This window comes from Canis lupus, chromosome 11 (genome assembly GCF_003254725.2).
Source record: "Canis lupus dingo isolate Sandy chromosome 11, ASM325472v2, whole genome shotgun sequence".
Lineage (NCBI taxonomy): Eukaryota > Metazoa > Chordata > Mammalia > Carnivora > Canidae > Canis > Canis lupus.
This window is the reverse complement of record NC_064253.1, coordinates 61,038,710-61,065,783: the sequence shown is the minus strand read 5'-3', so window position 1 is coordinate 61,065,783 and position 27,074 is coordinate 61,038,710. Positions and strand designations below refer to the sequence as shown.

The 27,074-nt window shown below is 34.6% G+C and overlaps 1 protein-coding gene and 1 long non-coding RNA gene across 4 annotated transcripts in view; one reads left to right on the top strand and one right to left on the bottom strand.

Annotated features, from left to right (window-relative positions):
• Nucleotides 1-27,074, bottom strand: part of TMEM38B (transmembrane protein 38B) — a 50,313-nt gene that overhangs the window by 15,902 nt on the left and 7,337 nt on the right. Inside the window, exons 1-6 of one of the 3 annotated variants that reach the window (XM_049116344.1) lie at nucleotides 25,951-25,975; nucleotides 24,347-24,497; nucleotides 19,953-20,109; nucleotides 7,578-7,762; nucleotides 6,723-6,810; nucleotides 2,026-2,143 (exon numbers count right to left, since the gene is read on the bottom strand). In XM_049116344.1, the coding sequence (XP_048972301.1) occupies nucleotides 2,026-2,143; nucleotides 6,723-6,810; nucleotides 7,578-7,762; nucleotides 19,953-20,109; nucleotides 24,347-24,416 (618 nt within the window). In that variant the 5' untranslated portion in view covers nucleotides 24,417-24,497; nucleotides 25,951-25,975. Of the gene's footprint in view, nucleotides 1-2,025; nucleotides 2,144-6,722; nucleotides 6,811-7,577; nucleotides 7,763-19,952; nucleotides 20,110-24,346; nucleotides 24,498-25,950; nucleotides 25,976-27,074 lie in introns of those variants that run through there. The other 2 variants (XM_025432929.3, XM_025432928.3) reach the window with 2 other exon arrangements.
• Nucleotides 2,048-26,006, top strand: LOC112650196 (uncharacterized). The gene is made up of 3 exons (XR_003130020.3): nucleotides 2,048-2,169; nucleotides 7,105-7,177; nucleotides 24,772-26,006. It is a non-coding gene; the product is annotated as an uncharacterized LOC112650196 (long non-coding RNA).

The following is a 27,074-nucleotide window of genomic DNA, read 5'->3' as shown; positions in this document are numbered from 1 at the left end:
CATACACAACAAAAGAGAAAATAGGTAAACTTGACTTGATTAAAATTTTAGAAATTTGTATTTTTAAAAACATTACCAAGAAAGTGAAAAGACAATCTACCAAATGGGAGAAAACAAACACAAATCAGAAATCTAATAAGCATCTAGGATCCAGAATATATGAGGAATTCTTACAATTCAACATTAAAAAGACAAATGAAACAATTAAAATTGGGCAAATGATCTGAAGAGACATTTTTCCAAAGAAGATGTACAAACAAGCACATGAAAGATGCTCAACACTGAACAGGGAAATGTAAATCAAAATCATGATGAGAGGACACTTCACACCCACTAGAATGGCTCTAATAAAGACAAGCATTGATGATGGTATGCGAAACTAGAATTTTCATATACTGCTGGTGGGAATGTAAAATTATCAAATCACCATAGAAAACAGTGTGTAGTTCTCCAAAGGTTAAACACAAAATTACTGTATTATCTATTCCATTTTATGTGACATACCCAGAAGAAATGAAACATGGATCTACACAAAAAAAGTATAATAATGCTCACAGCTCATTATCATACTAGCCAAAGAATAAAACAACCCAAATATCCATCAAATGATGGATAAACAAAATGTGCAATATCTATACAATGGACTCTTATTTGGCAATAAAAAAGGAATAACATACTGATACATACCATAACATGGATTAACCTCAAAAACATTACACTAAGTAAAAGAAACAAGTCACAGGGCCACATATTTATGATATCAATTACATGAAATGTCAGAATAGGCAAATCTATAGACAGAGAATAATAGATCAGTGGTTGCCTACATTTGGGGGGCCTGATGGAAAATGTTAAGTGACTGCTAATGGGCATGAGGTTTCTTTTCTGGAGTGGTGAAAATGTTTTAATATTGATTATAGTGACATCTGTACAATTCTGTGAATAGACAAAAAAAATTGAAATGTACACTTAAATGGATGAATTGTATGGTACATAATGTATCTCAATAAGCGATTACAAAAAAATACATACAGTTCACAAAGTGAGGACTGGAAGAGAAATATGCATAAGAAGAGACTACCTTAGATATCTGAAGTTCCTAAATTACAGCCACAGATCACTTTCACTGCAGAGACTACTAAAACAAAGGTAAGTAATCCCTATAATGCCAAGTCACTATAAGATATAAATTTATATAATATATATGGTTTTCCTTTTAAGAATTCCATAGGTTAAGTTTTTAGCCAAAAATACCTAGGCTAAGACAAAGTTAGCTATAAAATTCCTCTACACTTAAATAATAATCTTATTTTAAAACCAAGTATCTACTTTTGAATAGGGAACAATATCTAATAATGGTAGATAATCAGAATTAGCCTCATGACGCAAATAAAATTCCTAAGACTGTCACAGTGATAAAAGGATATGCACCATCCAATTCTCTCAACAATCAAACAATGAAGATGAGGAAGTCAGGATTCAGAGACATTAAGTGACTTGTCTATTCCAGAATTAGATAGCAAAGCTAAGATTTGAACTTAAGACTGCCTGTCTCCAAAACCTGTGATCTTATATCATACTACCTCCTAATTTCAAGACAAAATAAAGCTTCCAACGAGACAATAATAAGAAACTAAGCACATGTATGTCCTACTATAAAATTCTGAAATGTTAAAGCTTAAAGGAACCTCAGAGAACACCTAGCCCAAGTACCTCATTTTACAAACGAGACAATGCTGTCTTCAGTCTCTGATCAGCAATAGCAATTTCCACTACTCTCTGGCCTCCAATATATGGTTAGACTATCTGCAAATCTTTCCTGATAGCTTCAGCCAATGTCAAAGGAAGAATCATACAAGAGCTATGTTTCAGAAAGTCATGGATGCAATGAATAAACCACCCAAAATTTACCTTTTTAGACTGTAATAACAATAAAAAATAAATGTTCCTGTTATTTGCCTAGTATGCAGAATTCTGGTTACACAGAATTTAGAATACTGATTTATAGCTATTCTGAATTCTTACCTTTGTGACCACAAGAAACATGGTATAAAGGAACATAAGGTTATGCCTTGATACTGCCAGATACTTCGTGTGCTGGAATGTGAAGATAATTGACCCCAGTAGGGTCACCTTGGCAGGGCTGAAAATAAAACATACTTTAAGTCAGTAAGTAACAAATATGCTCCATTTACTTCTCAAAGAGTACTCTGGAAAATATTAATTTAATGAGTTATTAACAGATAAAAATGAGTTCTGTTAATATACTTGTAAAGTTTTAGAAGTGCTAAGTTGTATAAAGTATAATTTCCCTGATAAAATATCATAGATCTTAGAATGTTCATACATATTGTGACTCTCCAATAGAGTTCATTTCTACATACAGTATTTCTGAAATACATCTGACCATATAATACTTTATCACAAAGATATGAAAGTCCCATGTTCCACAGTATGACTCAGAAAAAGGAGATTAGTCATTATAGCACGAAACAAGCACCCTTTGGGTGGGTGGGAAAAGAAAGCCCTGATTTCGGGATCCCTGGGTGGCGCAGCGGTTTGGCGCCTGCCTTTGGCCCAGGGCGCAATCCTGGAGACCCGGGATCGAATCCCATGTCGGGCTCCCGGTGCATGGAGCCTGCTTCTCCCTCTGCCTGTGTCTCTGCCTCTCTCTCTCTCTGTGTGTGTGACTATCATAAGTAAATAAAAATTAAAAAAAAAAAAAAAGAAAGCCCTGATTTCTAGTATTTTCCCATTTCCATGGTGTAAATACTCCCATCACAGTAAATTTCAGGCTACTGTACAGAATGGAAAAGAAACAGATACACACAATTGGCTCTCATATAACACTATAAGCCAGATCCAGCACATTACTTTGCTAACTCCAGCATAGACTATTAGTGTTAGTATATTAATAAATGAATGCTGAAATTTTAACATCCATAATAAAATGTTAATCTACAAAAGCATTACTTTCGTATTATTTATTTGCCACACATTTAAAGTATGTATCTCAGTAACAGATCATTATCTAGCTTTATGCTTATGCTTACAACTAGAGAAAGATAAATGATAAACTCTTAGAATGCCACATGGCAAATATGACAAATTGCATTTCATGAAAAATTAACTATTTATTTATTATAAGCTGAGGATTGAGTCAAAACAGGGTTAGGTGTAGGCCACAGGGGTTTAGACCTTGCTTAACAGTTGACTGGGTAACACTCATGTTTTGGAACAGTGGTCTCTCTAAACTTTTTTTTTTTTTAATTTTATTTATTTATTCATGAGAAACACAGAGAGGAGAGAGAGAAAGGCAGAGACACAGGCAGAGGGAGAAACAGGCTCCATGCAGGGAGCCCAACGTGGGACTGGATCCCGGGTCTCCAGGATCACGCCCTGGGCTGAAGGCGGCACCAAACCGCTGAGCCACCCAGGCTGCCCTAAGCTTTTTAACTGTGCAGCCCTATTAATACCAAAAAAAGTGTTTTAAGACACAAATACATGTTTATCAATTAACTTATAAATTACATATACATATAACTGTATTATAAAATGTATTCCAAATTGACATTTTTAAAGGATGAGATAAAAAAAAAAAAGGAATTACGTTAATCTCTTTTTTAAAGATTTTATTTATTTGTCAGAGAGGGAGAGAGAAAGAGAGAATAAAAATGACCACAAGCAGGGGGAGTGGCAGGCAGAGGGAGAAGCAGGCTCCCCGCTGAGCAGGGAGCTGGCTGTGATGCGGGACTCAATCCCAGGACCCTGAGACCATGACCTGAGCCGACGGCAGACAGTTGTTTAACTAACTGAGCCACCCAGGGGTCACAGGCATGAGGTTTATCTTAATGTCATTTTGCTATCTTTTGTTTCTAACAGTTTGGGTTGTGTACCATAGTGTCTCATCATGGGTATCCTCTTAGCATATTCACATTCCATTTTGGATTGCATTCCCTTAGAGCATAAATTCAGAAGCACTGAATCTGAAAAGCAAGGATTTTGCAGACAATAAAATGGGACAGGGAATTGGAAAAGAGCTGAGATTTAGGAAAATGTCAGTAAAACTGGTTTGAAAGATCAGGACACAATTAGAATATTCTGAGATTAGTTTCCTGTGAAACTGGAAAATGAGCTTATGTGCATCCAAAATACAACAGTGGAATACGTATAGGGTAACAGACACATTTCCATTCCAAAAGAGAGAAAATGAAAGAAAAGGAAGGAAGAAGTCACTGGTCCTGTGCAACTTCAAAATCCAGCAGGGCAAACTCCATTAGGTTTCAAGGTTTCAAGGCCTGGGAATAATCCTCTGTGACATAAGGTTCCATCCAGTGAGTCCACCCATCCATTCTGCACCCATGGCTCTGGCCTTTGCACCTGGACTCCAACTGTGGGCCTGGCCTCAGACATCTAGGCCCGTGGCTCCCAGCCAAAAGTCATTTTTCCTTTTTCTTGAAAGGTAACACATGTTTGCAGCTGAGCAGTTTTATCAGCCTATTTCCTGCCTAAAGAATTTTGGGAGTCTGACAGTCTCTTCATTTCACCTTATCTTTGTCCCTTTCCAGGCAAGCTGGCAGTACTTATACTGATATAACATTTTCAAAAACCTTGTGGGTCTGCAGCGTAAGACATAGGAATCTATAACATTAGTTAAAATGGTCCTCCACAGGGGATACCTGGGTGGCTCAGGGGTTGAGCATCTGCCTTTGGCTCAGGGTGTAATCCTGGAGTCCCGGGATCTAGTCCCACATCGGGCTCCCTGCATGAAGCCTGCTTCTCCCTCTGCCTATGTCTCTGCCTCTCTCTGTGTCTCTCATGAATAAATTTTAAAAATCTTAAAAAAAAAAAAATAGATGGTCCTCCACATATCTTTCCTAAATAATCTCATGTCTGTTCCTAGCTTGTGCTGTGATGGCTGAATGGATCCATGAGTCACACACCTAATTTAACACTAGCAAAAGTTTTCTAGCCACACTCTTTACCTTCTCTCCACAACAGACTTTCGTAAATATGAATCTCCTAATTTAATCACCTTTGCAATCTGGATAGGCCGAGAATTTTCCAAATCATCATATTAGCTTCTTTGTTCAACAGTTATCCCCTCAATTGAACTTTTTCTCTCTCACTTTACTAAAAGCAGCAAGAAACCAGTCCAGACCTTTAACACTGCTTCAAAATCTCAACTAAATATCCAAGTTCACTGCTCACAAATTATACTTTCCACATAACTGTAGTACATAACTCAACTAAGTTTTCTCCCACTGTATGTCACCTCTCCTCCAATTTCCAATATCATGTTCCTCATTCTCTTTTGAGCCCTCACCAGGATCTTTAACATTCATAATTCTACCATCATTCTGTTTATGACAATATATATATTCTCTAAGACCATACAGGCTTTCTCTACTATGCAAAAGTATTTGGTAATAGATAAATGAAAATTTATATATACACACTCATACACAAAATATCATAATGAACAAGTAATCAATCTCACCTGACCAACTGATAATTCATTCATCTAATGTTTACTGAGTATCTACTATGTGGTAAATTTGTTCAAGGATACAGTACAGATTACCTGGCTTATTCCAGGATACAAGCAAAGGAGAAAATAATAATAAATCAAGTCAAAGCAAATAGGATATGGAAGAAAGACAGATCTTATAGGGTCTTACAGGCCATCTGGGGAGTCATTCCAAGGTTTTGAACAAAGGAGAAACAAATTGATTTTGGTTATAAGAGCTCAAGAAATGTTTTGTGAAAGACTTTTCAAGGCATTTACAAAAGACAATTTAAGACAAAATGAGAAAAATTTCCCTTGAATATCATTAATGCCTTATTTATAACTTATCAGTCAAAGCCTTGTTTGTTCTATTTCTAAACTACTTCATTCACACTTAAGAGTACATTCAAAGTTAAATATAGAATTTGTTGGTTCACAAAAAACATATACTTCATCATACAGACTGCTTCTCAACCTTCATTTTTAATCCATTTTAATATAAAGTCTTTCCTCACCTTGCTTATTACTATGGCCACTATTCCCTAAGTCTTTTTCCTCCTTGATCTGTGGTAACAGTAACTCTATCTCTTTATTTCATTTGCAGGAGCATCAGGGATACACCCATGACTTATTTAAGAATGAGTCAGTGTCTTTAGATAGCATTTAATGATCAGATTCTCTTAAATGGATGCAAAAGGTAACCTGTACACCCTACAAATATAGAGTGGTTTATTTCCTTTAATCTTTTATTTTTATGTGTAATTAAGCTCAACTCTCATTTTTAAAGCAACAAGGCCTTACAATAATGGATTGATTTGTTCCCATAAACTTAACATTTTACTACCATGCAAATCTGAAATCTGAGTGATGTTGTTTGTAGTCATTAATGAAAATGCCAAAAACCTGCAACTGATTCATTTCGATCCACAGAAGTGTGTTCCTATGTACTTCTCTCTCCATAAATACATACTCTTCCCACAATTCCATAACAATCCAGGAGCTTTGGTTTCTAAGGGGAGGAACTCACAGAGAAAAGAATCAATATTTATTTTAAAAACTGCATTTGAGAGAGCAGACTTCTTGAAAGATTAAGTTTCTTGATTCTCTTCCCATTATCATGACTATTTTTTTCAGCTTCATTGCATCCATATTTAGATACTTGGTAAGATTTAAGGATAAAAAGCTGGTCTCGGTATAGTTTATACCAACTCACTAGGACATCTTCAGCCATTCATCAGCTTCTGGTTTCCAACCTCCTTTTACCAACTGTTCAAAATTCGTGATGATGCTACCACCTGCACCTAAAAATAAAACAAGAATTTTAGATAAATTTTATGGAGGAAATATTTGAAACAACTAACATAAAATTCGAAGAAGATCCCCAAAATATAATTTTGAGGAGGAAGGAAAGAGTTTTCTTGTACATTTATGGTACTGAGACAATTGCAACTCCTCCCATTCATCAGAGCTGGCAACTGTCTATTGTACCATAATTAAGGTTAAAATTGGAACCTCAAGCACAGAGATGTTTCTAAGAGTTTGTTTCAGGCTGAAAAATAAAATTTTCTGCTTTATCATTTCCTTCCCTGTACTAGTTTTAGGTGCAGTATAGTAAGAGATTAGAGAAATTTGTTCAACTTCTACATATAAAAGAACTCAACAATAAAGGTAAGTGATATAGAGTGAAGATGAATCCATAATCAATCATATTTAAATACTATTTCTAGTTGTTCTGGATAAAAAAAAACAAAAAAGAGCAATTTTTAATATAATCCTTTTTACATAACTTCTTAAGTCAATTTGTCCCTCTAGTTCTGAGCTACTAATCAAACCAATGATAAAGATTTTATATTGTAAGATAGGCTCAAAATACGGTTGATGACTAGTTGATGACTAGTACTAACAAAGTGCTAGTTATAAATTAACTTTACTAGCGAACAGAAGACTTCTTTCTTCCCAAAATACTGTTACTAAAGTATGTGGTCCTCATTAACGTAACTAGAGAATTGTTCAGTAGCAATAACATATCAATAACAGAATATTTACAAACACATTATGTTAATATTACCTCGGGCCCATCCAATAGCTATCATCACTATCCAGCTATTTTTGTAATAGCTATTAGCATGTTTCACTCCACCTACTATTTTCCAAGTTCTGGTCACTTCTTTCATTCCCGCAGCCAAGAGTTGAACAGGTAGGAAAGAATAGCCCTGGGAAACTAGGTCACATGGGCAAAAAAATGTAATATACCTGAAATTAAAATTTAAATATTTTAATGTAAAAACAAAATATAAGTTTTTATAATATAAATATTTTAATACTTTATAAAATTTTAAATATATTAAGTATAACATGTTAATATATAAATGTAATATATAAATATAAATTATTTAATATATACCCAATTTAGTTAGGTAAGCTTAGATTTTAAACAAATCACAAGATCAGCAATAAAGAGAAATCAAAACCCAGCATATCAGCAATAATTTTCCAAAGCACGACAAACTGAATTATCCATATTAACAAGGAATTTGACTTCAAGAAGACCACGGATTGGGCAGTCAATTTTTGTAAATCCTGGAGGCATACACAATAATCTGCCCAAAAGAAATGATCAAAGGGGACTTTCATCTTGTTTGGACTTCTGAATAGTCTTTATATGCAAAAAGTATTTACTGAATCCCTAATTTGTGCCTATACTCTCCTAGATGGTAGGAGCTGAATCCACCAACAAAAAAAGTAAAGGTACAATCACTTTTAAGGTAGGGACTTCTCTAAATGGAGTGTCTTTGTCCTCTGGGAAAAGGAGTTAGAGAAGAGTCCTTAGTAGCTGAGAAGGGCTCCATTTCAACCCTATTAGCATCTTTACCTGTATCCTTCTGTGCAGAACATAAACTAGGACCAATACAGAGAAAGGTCATAGCTCTCAGGAGACAGATTTGTGTTGAGGAAAAATATTTTTACATTCAGGTAAAAAAAATATGAAACTCGTTCTTCAATTAAATTGTGATACTAGTTTAAAAATAACTCTCTCAGGTAAATTATTATTTTTTTAAAGACTTTATTATTTATTCATGAGAGACACAGAGATTGAGAGAGAGAGAGAGAGAGAGAGAGAGAGAGAGAGCCAGAGACACAGGCAGAGGCGAGAAGTAGGCTCCATGCAGGGAGCCCGACATGGGACTCGATCCGGGGTCTCCAGGATCACGCCCTGAGCCGAAGGCAGCGCTAAACCGCTGAGCTATCCGGGCTGCCCAGGTACATTATTTTTTGAAGTTTAATTTGTTCTACGTACCTATACAGTCTACTAACAGCATTAACTGGAAAACACACTAGTTTTTTTTCTCCCATTTCTAAAATACTCTGGCAGACAATTTCATGCTTAAAGCAGAACATAGTATTATATGTCTTCCAAAAGAACTGCAATTCATGATTCATAAAGTCAGAATTCCTAAAAGTATTCATGGAATATGAAATTTATTTGTTAAAATACTACTTCAGAGATCCAGTGCAAGATGCAATGGGGTTTGTTCAGGCTCGAGTACTCTTTCTTCTTCATCTCCACCTACCAATGCCTTCCTATTCTTCAAGGTCCCATTCAAATACTATAATGTACATTTGACTTTGGGAATTTCTTTTTAATATTCTCAGTTCACTAAATTCTGATGGCTCTGTACAATTAAAATAATCAATTCTTATGCTTCAACATCTCTACAAATTTTTTTCTATAACATATAAAGGGTGTAAATCTCATAATAAATCAGAATAGTCCTTAGATGTCATTCATTTTGTTATCTCCTCACCTAAAACTCAGCGTGATGAAAAGTAGCTCTAAATTAAATAATTTATTAGTAGTTAATCAGGAGACAAAATACAAAATATGTCAAATCAAAGAATCAGTTGATAATTAAAGAGTTTGAGGGAAAGGAATAAATTATCTGAGAGTAATAAAAAGCATTTTAAAAACAATTCATTTAAAAATTTTACATGTCCAAATATTTTGAGAGCCTCTACACACCTCTCTCTCTAAATACAGAATAAGGAAGTCGATTTAAGTACTGGAAGAAAAGGTTACACATAAAATAAGCAATTTTTTAAAAGATTTTATTTATTCATAAGAGACACGGGGCAGGGGTTGGGGGGTGCAGAGACAAAGGCAGAGGGAGAAGCAGGCTCCATGCAGGGAGCCTGATGTGGGACTCCTGGGTCTCCAGGATCAGGCCCTGGGCTGAAGGCAGTGCTAAACCACTGAGCCACCCAGGATGCCCAAAATAAGAATTTTTAAAAATATTTTAAGATATAATAAAAATACTTCGGTATCCACCATAGATCAGATTAAGAAAGAAGAACTAGGTTTGACTTTGGCAGTAATGAATGCTCAAAAGTAAAACACTCAAAGAAACAACAAAAACTAAAAGAATACAGTATAATGACCCCATTTTTGTTCTCTACGCATGACTATCTTTAAAATGAGTTTAAAAACCTAAACTATTAGCAACTTGGACTTTTTATATTCAACTATGTGACATTTTGGCATAAGAGCTAAAATTTGTAATTATTGCTATTTTTAAATAAACAAGGCTTTATCCTATTTAATCAGATATTGCTGAAGTATACCTACAATAAGCTAACATTTTAAACAGAACACAGTTCTCATTCAAGTGTTAAATAGCCACAGGGCAAAAAAACAATTGTTTATTGTTCTCAGTAGATTCACAAGTAAACAAATCAGACTAATGGCTCCCTAAACAGCCATTCTTGCTCTATAACGTAAGTTAGCTTTTTAAAATTCCCTTAATGAACCACTCAACCAATACTCATTAAGCAATCACCACATCCCTCCTTTTGTAAAGACATCATTTCACCTCTTACTAAAATCATCACATCCAAGGCAACTTTCATTGTATAAAGTGTCTAAAGAAAACACTGGAGAAGAAATGGAACACCAGACAAGAAAGAATAAGAAGGCAACTGATTTCTCATACATTTTTAAGTCACAAAGGTTAAACGAAAGAAAAAACAGCAAAGAATAGTTCAAAATAATAGAAGTTAGTCTAAAATAGGATACAACACGATGCCAGACCATTGACAAATGAAAGCTAAACCAGTTTAAGTAGGAAAGATGAAAATAGAATTTAGGTAAATACCTAGGGCTGAGCAGAGAGACTCTTCCCATGGTTAATCAGAGAACCCTTGTTTTCACTTTATTATTAATTCTACTCCTCTGACTACAAAAAAACAGCATTACTTAACTAAACCAAAACAGAATTACAAATTAAATACAGTTCGTGTTAGTCCAATATGACAGCTTTTCTCTTGTTCTTATTACTCTAACAAATTAATAAGTTTGTGTATTTTATGTATGCTTTGAAAAATACTGGAGAATAACAGACCTATAAAACTACACTTTTTCTTGTATTTTTCCTCAAAACAATACAGTCACAGTTATACATATGCGCATAATTTAATACTTGGAAGTTTGAGGAAACCAAATGGGGCACAAATCCCAGTACATAGAAAAATTACAAAATATTAATTTCCCCAGAAACAGTTTTCAAAAAGAAAAATCCTATGAAAGTATACATTATCTTCCAAACAATACTATACTATGACATACCAAGTTATTGTTTCCCATTGCCAGTAGATGGTGCTAATATCCACATGTGAGTACTATGAGCTATTGTACTGAATAAAGATGGCCTTTTCATTAAGTGCATTCACAGAATCCCGTAGTTTAGTTTGCTAGAGTTTGAAGTACATTCCAAAAATCATTTTAGCTCTCAAATTAAAATCAAATAAAGCAAAGATTACAATTTTTTCTCAACATTAAAACCTTAAAAATAAAATAGTAAAACATACTGTGTCTTTAAACAGTTACCATTTTTTATTTTTAAAGGTCTGAGAGGACAGAGGTCTTGTCTACATTTTCAGGATCCAAAACAACACACTGCATAAAAGCCAACTAAAGATAGCCTAGATCTGAATTCTGCACCTAACTACTAGATATCTGTGATACTTGGGCAAGTTACTTAGCCCATCTTGCCTCAATTACATCATCTGCTAAATGAGAATAAAACAGTACCTACCTCAAAGGGTTCTTGTGAGGTTTAAAGGAGATAATACGTATAAAGCACTTAAAAAAAAGTCTAGGACATAGTGAGTATTCTATCAGTGGTTGTTAATATTATTTTGTAAACAATAACAATGTTCATCAGAAGAAGAATAAAATGTAGATATTAATAAATTATACAGCATGAGAAGGAATGTACTAACGTACATTAGTAATATAATGTTAAGTGAAAAAAAACAAGTCCCAGAGGCACCTGGGTAGCTCAGCTGGTTAAATATCTGCCTTCAGCTCAGGTCATGATCCCAGGGTCCTGGGATCCAGCCCTGCACAGGAAGGAGGGGGGGGGGGGTCCCTGCTCCAGCAGGGAGCCTGCTTCTCCCTCTCCCTCTGCCTCCCCCCCTCCCAACTTGTTCTCTCTCTCTCAAATAAATAAAATAAAATAAAAAACACATCCCAGAGATACCTCATTTTAAAACAGGGCCAAAACAAGTAAAACAAAAAACTTATTGTATAGTCGTATGTATTATATACCTTTTTCAGAAAGTTAAGATAAACACAAACAGGATAGAGATTATCTGTAGGAAAAGTACATAGAAATGGGATGGGGGGGCGGGGCGCAGGCCGTTTCCCCCCCCAGCGGGCTCCTCCCGCCCAATTAAAAAAAAAGAAAAAAAGAAATGGGATGGGGGAAGAGAAATATATGTAAGTTATTGGTAAAGTCCAGTTCTTAGGTTGAGTGCAATATGATGGAAATGTAAATTTGTTAACCACTTTGAGAAATGATTTGGCATTATCTTTATCTAATAGAGTTTAAGAATAACTTGCTCTGTAACTCAATAAATCTACTCTTAATCAAATATAAAGATAAAATCTTGCTCATGTACACAAGTATATACCAGAATGTTCTTAGCAACATTGTTTGTAAGAGAAAAAAAAACTAGAAACAATTGTCAACAGAAGAATGAATAAATTATGACAATTCTAGTATGCTATACAGTGAAAATTAATAAATTAGAACCATACACAATAAGACTGAATCTCAAGAAAAAAGGCTGACCAAAAACAGAAAGTCACTGAAAAATACATACACATGATGCCATATATAACACTTTCAAAAATATATTGTTCAGGGACATAAACATATGCTAAAACTGCACAGAAAAGTAAAGGAATGGATAAGCACAAAATTAAGAGTAATAGTTATCTCTGAGAAAGGAAGAAAGGAGATGGGATCAGTCAAGCAGTGGGACATCAAAACTAATGGCAAGGGTTTTAGGGAAGATGATGGCAGCAGTGGCTGTACAGACTTTGATCTCTTCAAACCCTAATAAAAACAGGGCAACTAGAAAGCAAAATCAAAACCCCATCCACAACGCTTAAAACTATGTGACAAGGTATCCCTTCAAATCCCAAAATGCAAATGGAAAGAGACAATTCACCAACACCCACAGGACCTATATTTTTTGGAAGGAAGAAGAGAGCAAAAAGGTGGCAACTAATGGACCTAAAAACAAAACAACTCCAAAATAGCAAATGGGTATTCACTAGAAAGCACAATGGGCCAATTTGGAAACAACTGAAACAGATTCTCCAATACCAGGCGCCATAGTAAGAAGTTCCTAAGAGGTTGAAACAATTTAGTCCCCATAAACTTTCAAAATGGATCCACCCAAGCTGTCTCCCAGAACAAGCCCCAGGTGAAGAAAACACTGGTATAGAATTAAAACAGCAGTACAGAGCAACAGAAGGAAGGTTCAGACCAAACTGAGAAAGGAGAAGAGACATAGGAATCTGAGAAAGCAGGTCTTAATCTTTTGAACACTATAAAAACAACAGAAGCAGGAACTCTATGAAGCCAGAACATCTTTTCTGAATTCCACCTTACACTAAAAGTTCAAGAAACCTAATTTCACATAAAAATGACCAACAGAAAAGTATCAAGGTCAAATCTCACACAAATTTATTAAAAGAAAAAAAAAGCAGAATAAATCCCTGTAGACAATGAAAGCACTCAGGAAAATCTGTCCACCAAATAGATAAAAACTGTGACCTACTATTTCAAAACAACCTAAAGACATTAAGAAAAGTGATACAGGGGGATCCCTGGGTAGCTCAGCGGTTTAGCGCCTGCCTTTGGCCCGGAGCATGATCCTGGAGTCCCAGAATCGAGTCCCACATCAGGCTCTCAGCATGGAGCCTGTTTCTCCCTCTGCCTGTGTCTCTGTCTCTCTCTCTCTCTCTCTCTCTTTCTCTCCCTCTATGTCTATCATGAATAAATAAATAAAATCTTAAAAAAAAAGAAAAGAAAAGTGATACAACACATAAAAGAACAACACATATTAGAATTAGAAAAACTAAGAACTGAAGATACAATCCTCAGGAAAAAAAAATATTAAAGGAAAAGAAATCACTTCAGTAATGAAAACCAAACTAGAATGAAAACAAAGAGAAATAAGCATAATAATACCTTCAAAGAAATACGAGAAAGAGGAAAACATTTTAAATTTAAAAAAGGAGATTTAAAAAGTCCTCTAAACTATGACCCAGCAACTGCACATCTGGATATTTACCCCAAAGACACAGGTGTAATGAAGAGACAGGACACCTGTGCCCCAATGTTCATAGCAGAAATGTCTACAACAGTCAAACTGTGGAAGGAGCCACGATGTCCTCAGATAGATGAATAAAGATGTGGTTATATGTGTGTGTATATGTATACATATGTGTGTGTATGGGTATATATATATATGTATATATATACACAATGGAATATTACTTAGCCATCAGAAAAGATAAATACCTATCATTTATTTCAATGTGGATGTAAATGGAAGGTATTATGCTGAGTGAAATAAGTCAGAGAAACAATTATCATATGGTTTCATTCATATGTAGAATATAGAATATAATAAATAGTGAAAGGGACTATAAGGGAAACTGGGAAAAAATGAGAGAGAAAGACAAACCATGAAAGATGCCTAACTCCAGGAAACAAAGGGTTGCAGTAGGGGAGGTAGATGAGGGGATGGGGTAACTGGGTGACAGGCACTAAGGAGAGCACATGATAAGATGAGAGCTGGGTTAAACTATATGTTGGCAAATTGAATTTAAATAAAAATATTTTTAAAATATTAAAAAATAAAAAGTCTACTGAAGAAAGACAAAGAGCTGTATAACAACCATAAGAGTTCCTGAAGAGTACAAATACTAAAATAATTTTCTCAATTGGAAAAAAAAAAAGCATGTACCTACTAAAAAGAACATACCACATAACCTAAAAATACTGACTCAGAATGACCAACACCAAGACTTCTTTTATTTAAATTATTAGGCTTTAACAGGAAAAAATATATTTTGGGCATCTAGAAGGGTATGTGACTTATAAGAAAAATAAAATTAAATGATCATCAGACTTTTTCACAGTAATGTTTTATGACATAAGAAATAGAGTGACACTTTCAAATCCTCAAAGATACAAAATGTGATCCAATTATTTTATACCCAGCAAAGCTGACTTTCAGGTACAAAAGACACAAACATCAATATATGGGACCTCAGTGGTAAATCTCCTAGAATATAAGCTTCAAACAACCAAAACTACTAGAGAGACACAAACATAAAGACTGGTGATAAGCACTAAACATACAGTTAACTATAAAATATAAAACTAAGATTGAATTACAATTAGGAAGGCAAGAATAACAGTATATAATAGCTATAACTATGACAATGTAGAATAGTTTATTTTTACAATGGGAAGAGAACAAGAAACACATATGCAAAAAAAAAAAATTAATGTTCTCAGTAATCACATCAATGGTAGTATTAGTACTGTCACTCCAAAGCTATTGTGTATCATATATATAATAGAGAATAAAAGAAATGAGTAATGCTGGAACATTCTATTATGCCTTGTGCCCTCAAGAAAGAAAATTCTTAGTGTGAAAGAAGGATACACACACACACACACAGAGGTAACAGAAAAGTTTAATGAAGGCTCTATGGTCTTGAATTTGAATTAAAAATATTAATATGAACTCATAAATAATTTTCATCCTGATTTTTCCTAGCTCTGTCCACTGAAAAGGCTTAGAAACAGTATCAATCCAGTAATAATGAACAACTCTAGTGTTCAAATTTTGGTCCTGAAATGCCATTGCTCAGTAAGAGAAACCAGAGAAATGAGTGATTCCAGAAGAAAAGTACAAGATGAATCTTAGGGTGCTTTGGTGGCTCAGTCAGTTAGAAGTCTGGCTTCAACTCAGGTCATGATCCAGGAGTCCCAGGATCCAGCCCCACGTGTGGGATTCCCCCTTGACAGAGAGTCTGTTTCTCCCTCTGACCCTCCCTACTCTTGTGCACGTGCTCTCTCTCTCTCTCAAAGAAAGAAAGAAAGAAAGAAAGAAAGAAAGAAAGAAAGAAAGAAAGAAAGAAAGAAAGAAAGAAAAGAAAAGAAAAGAAAGAAAGAAATCTTATATTAAGTATCAAGGAGCTAATCAGTCTGAAGAACCAATCTGAAGAAGCTCCCATCTGCCAAAGATGAAACAAATTGAACTTCAACAATGACAACTGCAATTTATTGCAACCTATGAAATATGTTTAAATCCATAAGTTCATAATAACTAAAAAAAAAAAAAACAAAACAAAACTGGTTACCTTTGGAAGATGACAGGGGACTAATTATCATGAAAACTGGTACATAAAAAGAAAGAATCAAGGATTTATCCTACCATTCTTACATGAATGGTACAACTGGGTAACCAAATAATAGATGGTGAGTGGAAAGTTATCTATTTATAATACTACTCCATCTAATACATAAGAAGACAGAACTAGACTATTACCATTGTGTAATTCCCAGTTAATTAATACGGTCATTAAGTGTAAGAGTGCAAACGTCAACAAAAAAGAAAGCAAATCAGATATTTGGGGCCCCTTCTGGTCTTGCCAAAGGAATCTAACCTGAATCTGATTTGTATTCGGAATCAATCTACCAATTTTCAAGAAACACAGAGAATTCAGAAATATAATGATCTGCACCATGTGTATGCGATCAGCACATTCCAGACTACGGAAAACTTTACAGGTCAAATGGCTCTGGTTCAAGAGATAAATTATAAGGGAAAAAAAGGAATGGAGGGGGAAATCTATAATATAAAAATGACTTAAGAGACATCAATCTTTTAATAGGTATGACAAAATTATAGTGTCTAGGGATGAACATCTGGATGATAAAATCATAAAAATATACAAGTGATTACCATAAAAGGATAAATGGTATGCTACTGTAAGGGTTAAGGTGGGAAAAGCATTGTGATTAGAATGAGATACACAGAAGGGGCTTCTAGAATGAATGGCAAAAACTTACTTCTTACTTGAGTAAAACTTCAAGTATATTATACTTCATAATAATACATTAGGCCAAATATTTATTTTTTTGTGGTTTTCCTGAATTTTCATTTTATAATAAAAAGATTCCTATTCTAAATGATGGGAATGCACCTTTTTTATATCACAGTTCTTTATACTTTGCATTTATTTTATAAATATTCTTCTGTATCTGTTTAATATTAATTGAAAAATTTTAAAGAAAAAATATATTGTAATAAATAAGTAAATAAAAATAAGACAAAAGATTTGATCCTAAAAAAAAGAAAACTGTTCAAATGAAACCTCTTCTTGGTTAAAGTCATGGTCCAAATGCTGAGTTGAATTCAGACCCTGCCATTCACCAATTCCCTAAGCCTCAATTTCCTCCTGCATAAAACTGCAATAATAAAAGATCTGAGGTTTACAATTAAATATTATACTATTAATTCACTATGTAAAATTGCATTTCTTATTTTCCACTTCTAACATACTTTTTAATTTAAGCTAAGAAAGCATCCACTTGGAGACAAGCAATTTTATTTTATTTAAGGGATCAAATAATCAAGATCTGTAATTCCTTACTACTCAATTACAGAAATCCCTTCTAATACATAGCAGTGCATTTCTTTAATATATTTAGCGAACCTAGAAAAGTACTTATCACACAGTTCACAAAACAAAATCCCTGTTCTAAAAAAAACAAAAACAAACAAAAATCCCTGTTCTGATAAGCTATTGTGTTAGAAGAATGAGACAGACCAACATAAAAAGAAATAAACAGATAATACATCAGACAGTAGTAAGTCTAAAAAGAAAAATAAGGAAGGATTATGTGATATTCATGGGAGAGGAGGTGCTATTCCAGTCAAGAAGACCTCTCTGAAAAAAGAAAATATGAGCCTTTTGGGGAAACAGCATTACAGAGAAAAGACTGCAAGCACAAAGGTCCTGAGGCAGAAAAACATTGTATGTGCTCAAGAAATGATAAAAACCAATGTTGGAAAAAAAAAAAAAAAAAAAACCAATGTTGGCTAAAACAGAATGAACAGGAGTACAATCAATGGAGACATTACATCAGGAAGAACAAAAGGGAAGATATTGTAGGGTTTTATAAGCCATAGTAAAAGTTTTAGATTTTGTTCTTTTTTATTTTTTTTTATATTTTGTTCTTTATTGGATAAGCAACTAATGAGCATAGGAGTAAAACGTTCTAACTTATTTTTATCTTTCTTATTTTCAAATAGCTCCACACCCAGCATGGAGGAGCCCAACACAAGGGCTTGAACTCACCATCCTGAGATCAAGGCCTAAGCTAAGATCAAGAATTGGACACTTAACCTACTGAGCCACCCAGACACCCCTCTAACTTATTTTTAAATAATCACTTTGTCCATGCAACAAAGAAGGGTGGTTAGTATACAGGAGAAGTGGAAATGGGTGAACTAGGTAAAAGGGTTTAAGAGTACACTTACCATTATGAGCACTGAGTAAGGCACAGAACTCTCGAAACATATTGTACACCAAAACTAATATAACACTATATGTCAACTGTACTTCAAAGAAAGAAAGAAAGAAAGAAAGAAAGAACGAACATATAGCAAGCAGAAGACTGTATTTTAAGAGATGATTAAACAAATCTATGAGAGACAGGGGCACCTGGCTGGCTCAGTTGGTAAAGCATGCACTCTTGATGTCTGGGTCATGAGTTTGAGTCCCACACTGGGGGTAAAGTCACTTAAAACAAAAAACAAACAAACAAAAAAAACAATTATGAGAGACAGGGGCTGTTACATGTCAAAGCTCTAAAGTCAAATTTCCTGGGTTTGATCTGAATATGAATACTGAACTGTAAATTCTAGCAAAGTTTCTCCAGGCCTCAGTTTTCTCATTTGTCAAATGTCAAAAATAATGGTTACCTTACGGGACGTGTATGATTAAATATGAATATAAAGAATTTAGCTGATATACGGTTAACAACTCAGTAAATATTAGCTATCAAATTTATTATTCTACTCCTACTTGTTTCTACTAACACAGGTTTCCACTGTTACTTTTTCTCATTGCCACCACTATGTATAATATTCCCCTTTAAGACTGGTTGCATACTCATTTAAAAATTATCACAATAAAAATGAACTTTAAGTGTTCCTAATATTCTATATTTGATATGTTTTTTAATCAAAAGTATAGTTTCTGCTTCAGATGTTGCAAACCCACTCTGATGTGTATTATACTTTTTTTTTAGCTTGATGGATCAATCTTCTTAAAGATAACTGAATCTTTGGATTTGTAAGAATCCAAAGCCATTCCTACTAACATTTTTTCTTCACTTCAAAACTAGATTAAAAACAAAATTAGGGCAGCCCGAATGGTTCAGTGGTTTAGCGCCACCTTTAGCCCACGGCCTGATCCTGGAGACCCAGGATAGAGTCCCATGTCAGATTCCCTGCATGGAGCCTGCTTCTCCCTCTGCCTGTGTCTCTGCCTCTCTCTCTCTCTCTCTCTCTCTCTCTCTCTCATGAATAAATAAAATCTTTTAAAAAAATAAAATAAAAAATAAAAAATAAATAAAAACAAAATTAATGTTAAATCCCATAAGGCGATGAAAAATCCAACATAGAATATAATAAGAATGGTAATTATAAATGGATCATAATAATCACCTGGACTTTTTGTGTAGTTGGTCGCATTCTTGATTTTATCCTTTTGTATGTCTGTGGGTATGAATTAGTAAGTTTGGGGTCAAATATTTGGTTTCCTTTCACATTTGACAAGCTTCCACTAAAGGTAACAAACTTGCCTCTGGACAGGATAAATGAGAAGGGTGAGAAAGAGACTTTGTACTTAAAACCATCAGCTTTATTTGGGTTCCTTCCTTTGCACATGTATTAACTTTTCAAGAACATAAGATAGGTTTTATAAAGAAAAAAATTTCATTTATTAGTAATTTACAAAACAATTTTTTAAAATGTCTCATAGTTCACCATAATGGCAGCTTACCAGATTGAAGATGCCAGTAATATATTAGTGTTGTTTGCAAGAAACCTCAACGGAGGCTCTGCAAGCAACACACAGGATAAAATTCCTCCACCAAAGCAATGGAGCATAGCAGTAAACCAGCTTGAAAAAGGGTTCTTCCGTGCCACCGCCGCAGCCCCTGGAACAGCAAAGTGGAAATGCACTCTGAGAGAACTGTACACTGAATAAACCCTAAGGTGCCCGTGGCACTAAAGAAAAACTTCTTGGGCAGCCCGGGTGGCTCAGCAGGTTAGCACCTGCCTTCAGCCCAGGGCATGATCCTGGAGACCCAGGATCGAGCCCAAGTCCCACATCGGGCTCCCTGCATGGAGCCTGCTTCTCCCTCTGTCTGTGTTTCTGCCCCTCTCTCTGTGTCTCTTGTGAATAAATAAAATCTTAAAAAAAAAAAAAAATAAGAAAGAAATGAACTTAACTTCATGACTTTCAAAACCTTACTCATAAGTGCGACAATCACAATCATTATAAACTCTATCTTTTGTTCTTTAAACCAAGACTGTAAGCACTTTGTTAAGACACAGGTGATCGGGACACCTTTAAAACACTCTGTCCAGCCTCTTACTGCCAGTTTCCTAATAGCACATTATTATAAACAATCTCCCTACCTACTCTCTCTCCTTTCATTCCCAGCCCTGTTTTAAGTACTTCCAGTTGATACATCAAAGCAAATTTTAAGAAAAATTTATTATCTTAATTACTTTAGAAAATAAAAGCTGAAATAAACTTAGCTTTTAACATAACAGGCTAGAAACAGAATAACAAAATAAACCCAGAGGTGAAAGGCTCATGAGGAACATATATATATACATTATCTTAAAATGCTTCCTAACAAACTACTTATTAATTAGAGGGAAATAATTTTAGAGTGGAGAAACCTTGCAGACCTCACCATAAACAAACATCAGGTGACTCCTGCTATCATGCACTGAAAACACATCTTAACTTCTACAGTATTTCCACCAAAAATATATAACTCGAACTAATCTAATCAGATACACCCAAATTGAGGGCACTTCTGGGAAAAAACCTGGCCTACACTTTAGCAATGTCAAAGTCAAGAAACACATACCAAAAAAAAAAAAAAAAAGGCTGATAAAATGCTCCAGATTAAATAACATTAAAGAGACAACAACTACATGCAATGTATGTTCTAGATCATATCCTAGAATGGGAAAGAATATTTACAAATGACCTTTTTGGACAACTGACAAAATCTAAATATGGACTATGGCTTAATAATAGTGTTGTATTACTGTTAAATGTTCTGATTTTAGTAAATGTTCTATAGTTCTTATATATTAACAGACTTAAGTAATTTGAAGTAACTACGCAAATGCTTCCAACTGACATTCTGGTGGTTTTGAAAAAAAATAGTAATGCATAAATAAAAACACTCAGAGATGCTAGAGTACAAATTTCTAGTTCTAAAATGAGGAAGTTCTGGAGATCTAAAGTACAGCATAGTGACTACAGTTAACAATACTATCTCATACACTTGAAATTTGCTAAGACAGTAGATGTTAAGTCACGGGGTGGGGGGGGTAACTATGTGAGATGATGGATGTGCTAATTAACTTGATTGTGATAATCATGTAACAATTCACATGCATATCAAACCATCAAACTGTACACTTTAAATATATATAATTTTGTCAATTATACCTCAGTAAAGCTGGAAAAAAATTTTAAATGGGGCAAAACATAAATGCTTGATGAATTTGGGTAAAGTACATGAGAATTCCTTGACCTATTCTGGCAACTCTTTTGTAAGTTTGAAATATCAAAGGGAAAGTACAAAAAAATAAAAATAAAAATAAACTCAACCAGAGAAATAGAAGCAATTTATAAAAATAAAAGCAGGGATGCCTAGGTGGTGCAGTGGTTGAGCATCTGCCTTTGGCTCAGGGTGTGATCCTGGGCTCCTGGGTTTGAGTCCCACCTTGGGCTCCCCACAGGGATCCTGCTTCTCCCTCTGCCTGTGTCTCTGCCTGCCTCTACAGATCTTTCATGAATAAATCAATAAAATCTTTTTAAAAATAAAAAAATAAAAGCAGAAACCAATTAAATAGAAGTTAAAATAGCAAGATGGAGATGGGCAATCAATAAAGCTAACCCCAAGCTATTCTTGGAAAAACCAATAAAACAGACCATTGTTCAACAAGTCTGAGAAAGGGGCTCAGGGTAGGAACAAAAATAATGCAAAGCATTAGAAGGAAAAATAAAGAAATAGTTTTTATAGAGTTTTACAGGAAAACAACATCCATTTAATATAATAAATGTGAAAATGCAGTAGAAATGGACAACATAAATTATCAAAATTCCCTTAAAAACAGATAGAAAACTTGAACATATAAATAACTGGAAAAAACCTACAAGGCCAAGATCTATCTTAAGAAAGGTGCCAACTCAGATAAATTAATGGAAAACATTTACCAAATATTCTTGGATTACTCATTTTTATGCTATATAACCATTATGGAATACAGCAAAGGAGAAAAACTTAAATCATTCCATGATTAATCCAATATCATACATTATAAAGAAAGAAGAGTGAGAGAGGAAGGAGGAGAAGAAAGAAAGGAAAGGAAGAAGACAGTATAATTTAGTTTAGGAGTATAATGCACAAATATATTAGTAATGAATTAAAATCAGTAGTTTTTTGAAAAGATAATAAATCAAGACAAGTAGATTTTATCCAAATTAAAAGAGTTCAATATTTAAAATTCATGTTTTAAAAGATTTATTTATTCATGAGAGACACAGAGAGAGAGAGGCAGAGACACAGGCAGAGGGAGAAACAGGCCCCATGCAGGGACTCAATCCCGGGACTCCAGGATCACACCCTGGGTGGAAGGCAGGCACCACCCAGGCGTCCCTAAAATTCATTTAAATCATTTACTATACTAACAAATGTATTATCATCTCCCATTTAGACAATTAAAGACTTAAAAATTCAACATGCCCAATTTCAAAAAAAATCTAGCACGCTGACAACAGAAAGAAAAGTACTTAACCTGAATAAAGATATGAAGGAAAAGACTTTTTTGACCTTACTAAAATTCAAAACTTCTATATGACAAAAGACTGGAATAGTGTTTTTCAACTTACATAAGCAAATTCCAATAAATCAACAGAAAAAGACAACAAACACGAGAGAAAAATGGACAAGTCACAAAGCAGGAAATATAAATGACCAAATACATATCACACATTCAACTGGTAAAAAAATGTACAGCTCAGTATTTATATTAACTTATTAGTTGGCAACAATGTGAAGAAGTTCATATACTGCTGTAAGAGTATTAAAAGTCATTTTAAAGAGTAACTTGGGAGTATAAATTAAAATTTTAATTTAAAACTGACTCAAGTGTCCAAGGAATTTCATACAAGAATATTAAAGCAGTGTTGTTTATAATGCTGTGAAAAAAAATGAAAAAAATCTAAATGACTATCATCAGAGAAGAGTTAAACGAACCATGATCATTTGTGGTATGGAATACTATACAGGAGCAATCAAGAGTGTGATATAGCAATATTAACATGGGAAGATGCATATACATGGAATGCACAGAAAAGGGTATGCAATACACCAAAATTAACTCCTATTATATCTCTTGAGAAAGCCTGGGATTTGTGAGGATGGTCAAATTTATTTAATTATATTGATTATGATATGATAATGATATAATATTATGATGATTTAATCATATTTGAATTCTTTTAACTAAATTATTACTAATTATAAAATTAAACAAAATTTTAACAAATTATGTCACACCCAATCTGTGGAATACAATGCATCTATTTTTTTTTTAAGATTTTATTTATTTACTCATGAAAGACACAGGGAGAGAGAGAGGCAGAGATACAGGCAGAGGGAGAAGCAGGCTCCATGCAGGGAGCTGGACGTGGGACTCAGTCCCGGGACTCCAGGATCACGCCCTGGGCCAAAGGCAGGCGCCAAACTGCTGAGCCACCAGGGATTCCCAACCCAATACAATGCATCTATTTAAAAGAATGTAGCAGCTTTACATGCACTGATAGACAAAAAAAATATTTATATATGTATATAAACAATATGTAGAATAAGAAATCATTATTGTACAGAAAACCATGTATTTCGATCAGTACATATACATATAAATAATACATAAAATAAGGTCTGCAAGAATATATAACCAAGTTGTTGTTATCTCTTAGGAAAATGCCCATTTATGCAAAAACAAACAACAAAACAAACTACATAAATGCATGTGTGAATTTGTTAGGGTAACATCATCATATTTGTATTAACATGGAAATTCATCTCTATGTGCTCAGGGAGAAAAAAGGAGATAAAGTCAAATAGTGCAACCCACCATTCCACACAACAAAACGTGCCCAGGAGTGAACATGAGTTGGCAGATGTGCATTTTCTGTGGTGTACATATCCTGTCAATGAACATGTGATGCCAAGGTTTAATGATATACATCTGGTAAGAACTCAAGAAATGGTGACCTGTTCCAAATCTGGAAGAAAAATCAATTATGAGAAAAGTACTAAGAGGCAGGACATCAATCTTCAGTGTAGCAACTTCCTTAAACCTAAGAATTTTCAAGAATTATTTTGATAATACATGCTGTCTCTAGAGCCAAACCCCCATGTAAGCTATGATACCGCTATGTCTCTACTTAGATATTATTACCTACCTAAATATGTATATGGGCACTAGAGCACCACAGAGTGGTGACTGATTATAACATTGGTCAGTCAGCCTGACAAAGGAGTATTATCTTTTCTTAGGTAATGGTCACTAGCTTCCTCCATACTGCACCATCTTCATGTTGAAAAGGAATACAGAGGGGTGCTGCACGGCTCAGTCGGTTAAGCGCCTGTCTGCCTTCAGCTAAGTCAGGATCCGCTCAAGGATCAGACTCAGCAGGGAGTCAGCTTCTCCCTCCCCTCTGCCCCACCTCCAACTTGTATACACAGGCACACTATCTCAAATAAATAAATAAAATCTTAAAAAAAAAAAAAAAGCAATTACAGAGTGCTTAATGTAGAGTGCTTATTGACTCTATGGTTTAACTACTCAGGTATAAATCCTGGCACCAGCACTTACTCTTTGTGTGAACTCAACAAGTTGATTGTTTGCTTTCCCACATCTTCAAAAAAGAAAAAATAGGGATCCCTGGGTGGCACAGCGGTTTGGCGCCTGCCTTTGGCCCAGGGCGTGATCCTGGAGACCGGGGATCGAATCCCACATCGGGCTCCCGGTGCATGGAGCCTGCTTCTCCCTCTGCCTATGTCTCTGCCTCTCTCTCTCTCTCTCTCTCTCTCTCTCTCTCTGTGACTATCATAAATAAATAAAAATTTAAAAAAAAAAGAAAAAATACACATACGGAAGTGGTAAAGAAAAAAGTAATTTACACCACACAGTTGTTGTAAAAATCAACTACAAGTGAGTACTTTGAAATCACTCAGAATGGGGACCTGGCACACAGTAAGCAGTAAGTATTAACTTACCACTATTATTATATAAGTAAATCAAAATAAGCAAAAAATTACCCTTTCCTATTTCTACCATTCTATCACACTCCTATCCTGAGAAATGACAACTGCCAGACTTTTTCCCTATGCTTATTTACACATACACACCCTTTATCCCCCTTTCTCTTAACTGTCTTCCAATCCTACCGTGTGTGTGTCCCTCTCTCTCTCTCTCTCACACAGGCATACTCTGGTTAGCTCTGGGAATGCATTCTGGAAATGACTGCATGACAGCCATAACGAGCCCATCACAGCACAGTCACTATGAAGAACACATTCTAAGATAACTTATTACTTCAAATAAACATACAATTAGGAATACTCACTGGTGTCTGTCCTCTGTGTTCCTGGGTACTACTCTAATGGAAATTTACCATTACCTTCAGCTACCTAATACCCAACACTCACTAACTTAGCCAAATTTTAATATACCTGGGTTTTCCTTTGACCATTAAAACAATCCAAATCAAATTTACTAAATGATTTCATTTAAATGATTCACTCATGTAATACTCATTTCTGATTAGGTCAAAATAACTTTCCTTTTTTCCTCAACTTGCACATTTTATTCTGTCCTCTTAGGACATAATCACATTCTAGATTTTGTGTATGTGTTAGCTCCATTATAAAGTTCTTATCTCTTAAAATTCTAAGAGACTTTAGACAGTAGGTGCTCTATAAATGTACTGAATGACAGAAAAACATGTGAAATATTTCAAGAGCTCAGTATTATGATTTTAACTACCATTAACTTCCCTTTGTATTGTCACAAGTCAAAGAAGCAGCTGGAATTATATACCAGTTTTGTGACCTCTTTGTAGGATCACTAAACCCTGCTGGCTTAAGTTTCAACTTTCATAAAATGGGAGTAATACACAACTTACAAGGATTTAAAATAAGAAAATATACAAAAAGACATATTTACTACCTAGTACACAGCAGACACTTGTTGATATATCTACTGAACGGACTGATCATTACCAGCAGAGAAAGCAGGCAAAATGCAACTTCTGGCTGCTTCTATTCTCTGAGCCCCAGATAAAATTCTTTTCAATTCTTATTGCAAGGCTGAGATGAAAACAACACACCATAGCACTAGGAAAGTACTTATAACCCTAAATCACTTAAATCAGTGAAACGAAGATTTTATTAGAGAAAAAAAAGAAAGGAAAAGAACAATTGAAGGGTCTCACATCCATCTTTTTTGTCTAATTTTCAAAACTATGTCCGCTAGAAAAATTTCCCTTAATTCAAATAGGCCTTTCTATGAAGCTCTTTTCAATATATACACTATGGTAACACATTTTACAGTATGAGGCAATCCTATGACAAATCTCTTTAGGTGTTATGTTCTTTTGTATATATCATACCAGTACCAGAATTAGTTTATTGTGAAGTTAAACTGTGAAAATACAGAAAGTTAACCAGAAACAGCTTGTAGATCTTTCCTGCATATATAAATAATTGTCAGTAGAAAAATATAGTTAATATGGTTTCTTTGCTTTTTTTTCTCAGTTTTAAAACATTCCTTTAGCTAAGGAACAAGCTGACATTAG